General features: G+C 56.8%; 1 protein-coding gene across 4 annotated transcripts; it reads left to right on the top strand.

Moving 5' to 3' along the window:
* The first annotated feature begins 2,164 nt into the window (after nucleotides 1-2,164).
* On the top strand, nucleotides 2,165-8,090 carry C10H1orf216 (chromosome 10 C1orf216 homolog). 4 transcript variants are annotated; one of them, XM_072723857.1, is made up of 3 exons: nucleotides 2,165-2,347; nucleotides 5,089-5,276; nucleotides 5,732-8,090. In XM_072723857.1, exon 3 carries the CDS (start codon nucleotides 5,737-5,739, stop codon nucleotides 6,421-6,423), a length of 687 nt encoding a protein of 228 aa, XP_072579958.1. In that variant the 5' UTR covers nucleotides 2,165-2,347; nucleotides 5,089-5,276; nucleotides 5,732-5,736; the 3' UTR covers nucleotides 6,424-8,090. The 4 variants fall into 4 exon arrangements, with proteins under 4 accessions (XP_072579958.1, XP_072579957.1, XP_072579959.1 ...); XM_072723856.1 differs by lacking the exon at nucleotides 5,089-5,276 and having other exon boundaries at nucleotides 2,168-2,347; XM_072723858.1 differs by lacking the exons at nucleotides 2,165-2,347; nucleotides 5,089-5,276 and adding an exon at nucleotides 2,848-3,901.
* The last annotated feature ends 1,857 nt before the right edge of the window (nucleotides 8,091-9,947 follow it).

Raw genomic sequence — 9,947 nt, forward strand, 5'->3', positions numbered from 1 at the left:
TTTTGTAAACGATGGACTGCCCAGGACCACTGAGCACCTGCGGCCCTAACTACACGGTGCTGGCCTGTCCCACAGCTTTACCCTTGACTAAGGAGAGAGACCACAATCCGATGCCCTTGGAATTTACCCGACTGTGCAGAGATCGTGTTCTCTAGAAGGAGTAGCTTTCTAGAACACTGCAAAGGCCAATGGCTGCGTCAGCTGAGCCAGGCCGTGTGCTGCCCCACAGAGTACAGTAGACTCTACATCAACAATCGGCATAGACTTCTTCGTCATCTGGAGCCAGAGTCTGTATGAAAAGGCAGAGGTACGTGTGGTTGTACCTGATGACTTTTTCCAAGAGTTTGCTTCCTGCCTACACCATTGTAGCCCCTACAGACCAGGAGGTTTCAGTGGCTTGGAGGAAATGTCTCTAAGGACAGGACACCCCCATGATTCCACTGCATTTCAAAGAAGGTCCCAGTGTAAGCTGGGTTGATAAGGGCTCCCATGGGGAAGCAGAGTGGCTACCCTGGAATGAGGGCTGAGAGGTCCATGAGAGGGACCCATGGGGCACCCCCTTGAGCACCGTGTGCTCTTGTGTTACTCAGGATTCTTTGATTGCCAAGTGAAGGAAATTCCACTCAAGTTAGGCTTGGCGAAAGAGGGACCTTATGGGAATATATAGAAAGGCCTCAGGAAGCAGGGACCGGAACATCACCAGGACTTCCACCTTTTGTCTCCACTTCCATGTGCGAGCATCATTTTCTCCTACTGCCCACTGACTCCCACACAGGGACTGTGATTGCTGCAGCCCTGCCCTCATGTCTTCCCCGCTTCTTCTTCCTTTTATTTCAGAAAGTCCCAGAGAGGGACACTAACCCACCTGGAGTGGGGGTCCCATCCCTGGGCTCATCAGGCTTCCATTGGAGCCACACGGTTAGATCTGGGAGAGATGGAATCCACGGGAGAGGCCAGGGGGAGTGGCCCTGGGCCCACGGAACAACTACCTACCTGACACAGCTGTATGGTGCGGGAAGACCCACATGACTCCAGACCTCCGAGGCCCAGAGTGGCTTTAGGAGCGAGGACCCCTTGGTCACCTGGCTAAAGGCAAGGGGAGCTTGCAGTGAGTGAGGGAATAAACAAGACTAGTTTAGGCTTCAGCACCTGATGTAGAAATGGGGCTGAGGTCTGAAAAATAGCAAACAATGGAGGGGTGATGGGGGGAGGGAGTCATAGAGATGAGGGAAAGACAAGAGTATTTTAAAAGGTATTAGGATTTAAAGATGAATCTATATTAGTTTTATTTTGTTTTTAATAGGGGAGGACATGAAGGAGGTGTAGCCAGTTGCTTGCTTTGCTCGGTAAAGTGGGGTATGGAAGGGACCCCCTAGAATCTCAGATGGATGCCCAGAGGCCAAAATGTGTCCCGGGACTTATTTTGAGGAGCTGGAACTTCCCCAACACCTGCTAGTGCTTTTTTGTCATTAGAGTCAGCACCAACTCCATCCAGCTCCACCCTCTCGGATTGGAAACCAGGTCCCAACCCTTCCCGTGGCCTCCTGGGAAGAGGGGAGTGAGGGGGTGCAGGCCTCAGCAGGTGGAAGCTGGGAAGAGCTCAGGGCACAGAGCCTGCTTCTCCCTCTGCCTGTGTCTCTGCCTCTCTCTCTCTCTCTCTCTCTCTGTGTCTCTCATGAATAAATAAGTAAAATGTCAAAAAAAAATCCAACTTAAAAAATTAAAAAAAAAAAAAAAAAAGGAAGGAGGTCCAGGAGGCCCAAGCTGCGGCCCAGGAGGTCAGAGGGGTCTATCTGGAGAGGGCTGCGCACGTGGGGAGCGGAGGAGAGGTCGAGGCAGAGGGACCGGGCGCGCACCTGCCGCCCGCCCGAGCTGCGCCTCGGTTTACCCGGTCTGACCGGTTTTGCCGCGAGGCTGCTGACGTGACCCCATCGTCCTTTTGAAAGATGTCCCTGTATCTGCGGTGACGCCAGCGACGAGGGACCCGGGGGCGCAGTCAGCCCGTGCATCACCGCGCGGGAGGCCCGGCCCGGCTGCGGCAGCGCGGGAGTGGGTTCCGGGGCGCGGGCTGCTCGGCCGAACCCGAACTCCGAACCCCGAACCGCCCACGTGGGCCGGGCCGCCCCGCCCCGCCGCGCTGACGCCGCCGCCCCCGCCCCCCACCTCCCGAGCCCCGGCCTGGGCCGCCGCCGCGCCGCCCCGCAGCCCCGCACCCCGCGCCCGGCCCCGCGGGCCCCCCAGGTCTGACCCCGGACCCCCGCCCCCCGCCGCGCCCCCAGCCCCGAGGGACGAGCTCCGCCGCCCGGCCCGGGAGCACAGCCTGCAGCGCCGGCCGCGCGTCCAGGCCGTGAGTCTGGGGGAGGGGAGGGGAGAGGAGGGGAGGGGAGAGGAGACTGGGGGCCCAGCCCCGGGGTGGGGGGAAGGGGGATGGAGGGAGGGGGGGAGAGGAGGGATGGAGAGGGAGTGGGAGGAGGAGGAGGGAGGAGGGGAGGGCGGGGGCGGAGAGGGGAGGCTGGGGACCCAGCCCCGGGGTGGGTTGGGAGAGGGCAGGGAGGGGAGGCTTGGGGTCCAGCCCCGGGGTGGGGGGGGCAGGGAGGGAAGGGGAAGCTGGGGGCCCAGCCCCGGGGTGGGGAGGGAGAGGGCGCGGAGGGGAGGCTGGGGGTCCAGCCCTGGGGTGAGGCGGGGGGCGGGGAGGGGAGGGGAGGCTGGGGCCCAGCTCCGGGAGGGGGGTAGGGGAGGAAGGGGGAGGGAGGGGGTAGGAGTGGGGAGGGGAGGCTGGCGGCCCAGCCCCAGGGGGCGGGGTCGCAGCCTCCGCCAGGCTGCCTCCCGCGGGAAGCTTCGGGAAGGGTGGTCTTTTTCCTCGGACTCACGGGGAGGCCCTCTCCCGCAGGGCGGGGCAGGAAGGGAGGCCGCCCCCAGCCCAGCGCCTGTCCCCCCACCCCTGTCTCCCCCCCACACCCGCCGACTGGCAGATTAGCTTGGAGGGAAGCCTGATCCTGGGTTGTCTGGGTTCCCATCTTGCCATCTCTGAGAACCCCGGGAGCCTTAGCACTGCAGCCACCGCCTCTCAGCCTCCCCCGTGGTCCTGCCCAGCCCAGGAAAAGAGAAAACCTTGGGCGGCGAAGATCTCCAAGACTGCTGGGGGCGGGGGCTTAGGTCGAAGGCACCATCCTACACCCCCCCCGGGTGTAAGGAGGGCCCTGCCACCCACACAGACCTCCTAGTGCCCGCTGTACTTATACTGGCCCTCATTCTCACTCATCCTCTTTTATTTATTTATTTATTTATTCATTCTTAGAGAGAGAGAGGCAGAGACACAGGCAGAGGGAGAAGCAGGCTCCACGCCGGGAGCCTGATGTGGGACTCGACCCCAGGTCTCCAGGGTCAGGCCCTGGGCTGCCCATCATCCTCTAGCTTTCTAATCCTTGCCAATTCAGCCAATTCGCGGTGGACAGAAACCTCTTGTCAATTGAAACCCTAATTTTGGTAAAAGTGGTTATTGGGGAGGAAAGAGTGGGGTGATACGCCCTCCCTCTGGGGCCTCGGGATGGGGCGAGCTGGGGGGGTCACAAGATAGTAGAGGTGGAGGGACGTGCACAAGGTCAGGAGAGAGGCTTTTGGCAATGGGGGTGGGGGCTGGAGACTCCTGCTCAGCTGGCTCCCTCTTCCGGCTGCAGTCCTCCTCCCCCATTGAGTCCCTTCGCAGCTGTGCGAGGACGGACACCTGCTTGGTGCGGCTTCGCTGACTCCTGGGACAATGGCACATAGAAGAACCCACGTGTCCGGGGGCCTTGCCCTCGGGCTGCTAGCTCCAGATTGTCCAAAACTGAGACAACTAAATAGAGGCAGTTACTGACCATCAACGATGTTCCAGGGACACGAAACCAAGCCCTGTGTTCGGGTGCGGCGGGGACCCCCGGGGGGGGGGGGTGCGGAGCTGGCTAACTGGGCTTGTCTCTGTTTGCTGGGGCGGTGGGGGAGGCTGACCCTGCAGCCTGGAGAGGGGCGGGGAGGAGGGCCGGGCTTTCAGGTGCAGAAAGGAATTTGCTGGGTGGACAAGGGAGGAGCTTACAGGGGAAGGGAAGGGTGGGGTACCAGAGGCCAGGGAATCCTGCGAAGCGGATGAGGATGACGGCATATTCACGGCATATTCGGAGCAGTCTGGGTGGTGAGGGGGGCAGAGTGGAAGGGGCTGGTCTGGAGGGGTGAGCAAGGGTCTAGAAGCGCAGCCCATAGGCCACCTGGACGGTTAGCAGTTTAGAGAGCGTGCTCGGAGCTACACAAACCACGTTTACATTTTTCACTGGAGGCAGAGAAATCAGTGAAAAGGCTGTGGCAGTCAGTAGGTCCGGGTAAGAAATGGCCTGAACCAAGAGAAAGTGAGGGTTGACCTCTGCGAACACATACAATTTTTTATTTTTGTTTATTTTATTTAAATTCAGTTTGCCAACATAAAGTATAACACCCAGTGCTCATCCCATCAAGTGCTCGTCACCCAGTGACCCCATGCCCCCACACCTCCCCTTCCACACCCCTTTGTGTGTTTCCCAGGGTCAGGAGTCTCTCTCATGGCTTGTCTCCCTCCCTAAATCTTCCCCACTCAGTCTCCCCCCCTTCCCTTATGGTCCCTGCATACGAGTGAAACCATATGATGATTGTCTTTCTCCGGTTGACTTATGTCACTCAGCACAACACCCTCCAGTTCCATCCACGTCGATGTAAATGGTGGGTATTCATCCTTTCTGATGGCTGAGCCATATTCCCTTGTCTGCATACCACGTCTTCTTTAGCCATTGTCTGTTGATGGACATCGTGGCTCCTCCCACAGTGTGGCTACTGTGGACATTGCTGCTATAAACATCGGGGTGCAGCTGTCCCTTAGTTTCACTACATCACTATCTTTGGGGTAAATCCCCAGCAGTGCAATTGCTGGGTCATAGGGTGGCTCTATTTATAACTTCTTGAGGACCCTCCACACAGTTTTCCAGAGTAGCTGTACCAGTTCCATTCCCACCAACAGAGCAAGAGGGGTCCCCCCTTCTCCACATCCTCTCCAACATTTGTGGTTTCCTGTCTTGTTCATTCTAGCCATTCTCACCGGTGTGAGGTGGGATCTCGTTGTGGTTTTGATGTGTATTTCCCTGATGCCAAGCCACGTGGAGCATTTTGTCATGTGCATGTTGGCCATGACACACAGGTTTTTAGAGGAAGAATTGTCAGCATTTGGTGGCCAGCGAGATGGGGGAAGGCAGCTGAGTGAGGAGCCCAGGATGCACGTAGGTTTCTGGCTAGGGTGACTGAATGGAGGGTGGGCCATTTTGCTGAGGACACTGGAGAGGGAGAGCTGGTTGGGACATGCAGAATTGGGGGAGCCTGTGGTTGGTTGCAGAGTCGGATAGCAGTTGGATCGGGGCTTGGAGACACATCTGAGAGTCGCCAACACCTGATGGTACTTAAAGCTCCAGCAGAAGATGAGGTCCTGGGCAGACAACCTGCCTCAGGGGGCTGAGAAGAGCCTCTGCTGGAGACAGAGCCAACAGAGAGAGGGCAGGGGAGGAGAGCCACAAGGGGAGGTGTTGTCAGAGGGAAAGGGACTGAAGTGGAGCCTCTGGCCCCCACCCGCAGCCTTGCTCCCGCACCCCGGCAGCTAAATTGTCACGACTTGGGGCACCCCATTCCCCACCCCCGACCCCGTCCTACTCTAACTCATTCTCCTGCTTCACCTTTGCAGACCAGATGTTTGCCATCCGGCCAGGGGTAGCTGAGGGGGCCCAGTTCCTCGGGGCCCCGCCTGGAGGATGTCAGCCTGAGCTCCAGCCAGACAGCAACTTGAACTTCTTGGCGAGTGCCAAAGACGCCAATGAGAATTGGCATGGGATGCCAGGCCAAGGGGAGCCCGTGCTGATGAGGAGCTCTTCCGAGCTGCCCTCTGACAACCAGGCCTTCCAGGCCCCTGGACTCGCCGAGGGGGAGGTGCGCAGCCCACCAGAGGGTGCGGAGATCCCCAGGGCCGAGCTTGAGAAGATGAGTGGGGCCAGCACCGTCTGCTCCCCGCTGGAGGACAACGGCTACGCCAGCAGCTCCCTGAGCACCGGCAGCCGTGGCAGCAGTCCTGAGCCTGCCTGCGGCACCCCTCGGGGCCCAGGCCCTCAGGATCCTCTTCTGCCCTCCGTGGCCCAGGCGGTGCGGCAGCTGCAGGCTCAGGAGCGCTACAAAGAGCAGGAGAAGGAGAAGCACCATGTGCACTTGGTGATGTACCGTCGCCTGGCCCTGCTGCAGTGGATCCGCGGCCTGCAGCACCAGCTGGTTGACCAGCAGACCCGTCTGCAGGAGAGCTTCGACACCATCCTAGACAACCGGAAGGAGCTCATCCGCTGCCTCCAACAGAGGGCGGCCCCATCCGGGCCCCAGGATCAGGGCTAAGGGTGTGCCTCCACAGGGGGGCAGGGGTACATGGATATATTTGCAGGCATGTGTGGGGTTGCGCACAAGTAAGTACACGATCCTTGGCTGGCGTGAGTGCAGGTAAGCGAAAGTGAGGACGTATGTGCTAACATGCAGGCAGGCCTGTGTGAATCAGCACCTGTGTACCGTGTGTCCACAAAGCCAGCTTAGGTGCAGGCCTACTTGTGAATGCATACACATGTGTGTACAGCACGCGTGTAGGAAGGTGTGAGTGTGTATATGTAGGCGTGAACAGGTATGCGTGTGCATATGTGTATGTGAGCGAGGATATATATGCAAAAGGTGTGTGTGTAGATGAGTGAGTTTGAGTGTGTGGGCTTGTGGTGGGTGTATGTGAAAGTGCCTTTGCGTGTGCAGGGCCAGGCCCAGGAAGTGTGTAGTTGGAGCACACGTGTTTGCAGGCCAACTCCTAAGCAGGTGTCTACAGATCTGTACTCAGTTGCTTCTCTGGGGCCTCCCCACCCTGTGTTTCCCATCGCCAGCCAACCCCAGCCTTCTTTTCTCCACAGGGTCCCATCGGTCTGGAGGAGGGGCACCTGCAGTCATATGTGCGGGTGTGGATGACTCAGGCCCCTGAGATTTCCCAGGCCACCCCCTGCTCTCTCCCCCTGACTTCACTCTACTAGGGCCATTGTCCCCCGATGGTAGAGTTGCTGTGGGAGGTGTGGGGGCTGCTCCGGCCTGCCACAGCTTTTTGGCCACAGTTTTGGCAACTGGTAGAGACTTAGGATGAGGGAGGGGCGCTGGGGGTGGTGATGGCCACTGGGGCAGGGACGGGGGGATGGGGATCAGAGAAGATAAAGGACTGTTCCCCTTGGACTCTGCCTCAGGGCATGGGGGAGATGGGGGGGGGAGATGGGGAGGGGAGATGACAGCCGCAGACCCTGTGAGGACTAGGAGAATGTGGATTCTAAACCACCACCTGGAGACAAATCAGCTTCTCCACGTCCTCCACGTCCAAGGAGCTGTTGCAGGTCATATCGATAGAAGCTTCTGATGACAGCGAATGTGCTGATGCGCCTGTGAGGGCCTGACGAGGGGTTCCAAGACTGCCGGGGAAGGAAAGCTTCCTTTCGTCTCTGTGCCTCTACTTGCTGTCCCCCTCCGGCTTTAGCGACGCGGGATGTCAGATTCGGTTGGCCTGTTTCCTGCGGTCGGGCTGCCTGGGCCCAGAGGAGCCGTGGTCGGCCTTCCAGGGCGTGCAGGGGGGCCGGCATCAGCACAGCCCCTGGAAACTCTCAGGATACTGGGTCATCACCCTTCGGTCACTGCATGGCCCTTTCAGCAGTGGTTGACAGGCTCCCGTGAAACGGAGAGTGGGTGAATTCTGGGGACAACCAAGGACTAAAGCAGCCGGGGCCTCTGCTTTGCTTTTGGGAGCCATGAGGATGCAGGATCCTGGTGGATGAGCAGAGGCATGATGCTGAGTCTCCCTGTCTGCAAAATGCCGGTACTCTTCCTGCCTCTCAGGAGTTCTATCCCTGACAAGTGTGGGGGGGTGAAGGGTATTGGGACTGAAGCTGAAGCAATGGTCCTGGGGACTTCTGTGTCTCACCCTTGCATGTTGAGTATGAACCTGGTCTCTGGGCCAAGCCAGGGTGAATAAACTGGGGCAGCGAAATGCATTTCTTGAGTTTGTGTCTCAGTGTCTGGTGGCCCCTTTTCGACACCATCTGAATTGCCCTTATGAGCAGGGTTCTGGGCTGGGAGCGAGGAGACCGATGGAGGGGGAGCCACCAGGGAGGAGGAATCCAGCCTGCTGTGGCTGATGGGGGTGGCAAGGAGTTTCTACTCAGAGGCCTCTCAGTCTGACGGAGGAGACTTGGCCTCAGCCTGACAGCACCTTATGGGATTACCCTTGTCCTAAGGCACCTTTGGGCCTGAAGATAGGGGGTGGTAGGCATCGATGGTGAGGGATACATATGCTCCCTCCCTCCCCACAGCACTCCTACTCAACCCTGCCCTAGAGCCACCACTTCCCTGAAGGGTGCCCTAGTCAGGGCAAAAGACTGAGTTAGGCTCCTCAGATGGTTCTGACAGATGGGGTTAGGTACATGCGTATGATTTCCGAGACTCACTGTGCCAATCTAGACCCGACCTTCTGTCTTACATTGGTTTGTATGATGATTTATTAATTAGCTTCTCAAAAATTCATCTGTATAAAGTATCTCTTGCTGCCTAACAAATTACCCCACAACTTAGGGACGTAAAATAATACACATTTGTTATCTCACAATTTCTGTAGGAATCTCTCATAAGGCTGCAGCCAAAGTGTCAGCCCAGGGTCTGGGGTCTTATTTGTTGGAGCATTCAGTTCTCCAAGAGAAGTCACTTTCAGTTCCTTGCCACATGGGTTCTTCCAACATAGCAGCTCGCCCACCAAAGTGTGCAAGCCAAGAAGGTGATGGAGCAACAGCAAGCAGAGGTCAGGATTTTCTGCAACCTACTCATGGAAGGGATGACCTCTCAATGTCGCCATATTCTATTGGTTAAAAGCAAGATACTCAAGGGGTGGCTGGGTGGCTCAGTTGGTTAAGCATCCAACTCGGGATTTTAGCTCAGGTCATGAGCTCATGGGTCATGGAATGGGGCCCCACGTGGGTACCGTGCTCAGCAGGGAGTCTGCTTGAAATTCTCTCGCTCGGGCCCTCCTCCCTCACACTCACCCACGTTTGCTCACATGCTCTTGCTCTCTCTCTCTCTCTCTCTCTCAGATAAATAATTTTTTCAAAAAAGCAAGTTACTCAAAGGGAGGGTCTATAAGGCTGTAATCGCCAGGAAGCAATTACTGAGGCTGCCTATCACAGAAGGCATTTCTAAAAAAATTTATTTATGATAGTCACACAGAGAGAGAGAGAGAGAGGCAGAGACATAGGCAGAGGGAGAAGCAGGCTCCATGCACCGGGAGCCCGACGTGGGATTCGATCCTGGGTCTCCAGGATCGCACCCTGGGCCAAAGGCAGGCGCCAAACCGCTGCACCACCCAGGGATCCCATGAAGGCATTTTTTGATTGATTAAATAGAGGCACATTTTATTGCTTTTTAATTACACAAATAAAAATTATGTTCTACTTATGTAAACTGAAACATTTCAGAGAAATCTAATGTTCCCCTATACTTCTCCCCAACAAGATACATGTATTTTAAATCTCACAAAGAAAAAATAAAAATAAATAAATAAATAAATAAACCTCACAAAGTGTACTTTTCACTGAAACAATGACTCAAGGTATTTTTTGCTGTTGTTGTTAAAGATTTTATTTATCCATTTGAGAGAGAGAGTAGGAGGGAAAGGGAGAGAGAATATTAGGCAAATTCCATACCGAGTGCAGAGCCTGATGGGGGCTTGGTCCCAGGACCCTGAGATTATGACCTGAGCTGAAATCAAGAGTCGGCCAACCGACAGAATGAGTCACCCAGGAGCCCCAAGGTATTAGTAACTCTTAATAATTCTTGTCACCTTGACATTTGCCATTTAAACA

The sequence above is a fragment of the Vulpes vulpes genome, chromosome 10 (assembly GCF_048418805.1).
Source record: "Vulpes vulpes isolate BD-2025 chromosome 10, VulVul3, whole genome shotgun sequence".
Lineage (NCBI taxonomy): Eukaryota > Metazoa > Chordata > Mammalia > Carnivora > Canidae > Vulpes > Vulpes vulpes.

Excerpts from the sequence above, each read along its gene's own strand:
- C10H1orf216 (XM_072723857.1), top strand. The coding sequence starts at position 5,737 with ATGTTTGCCATCCGGCCAGGGGTAGCTGAGGGGGCCCAGTTCCTCGGG.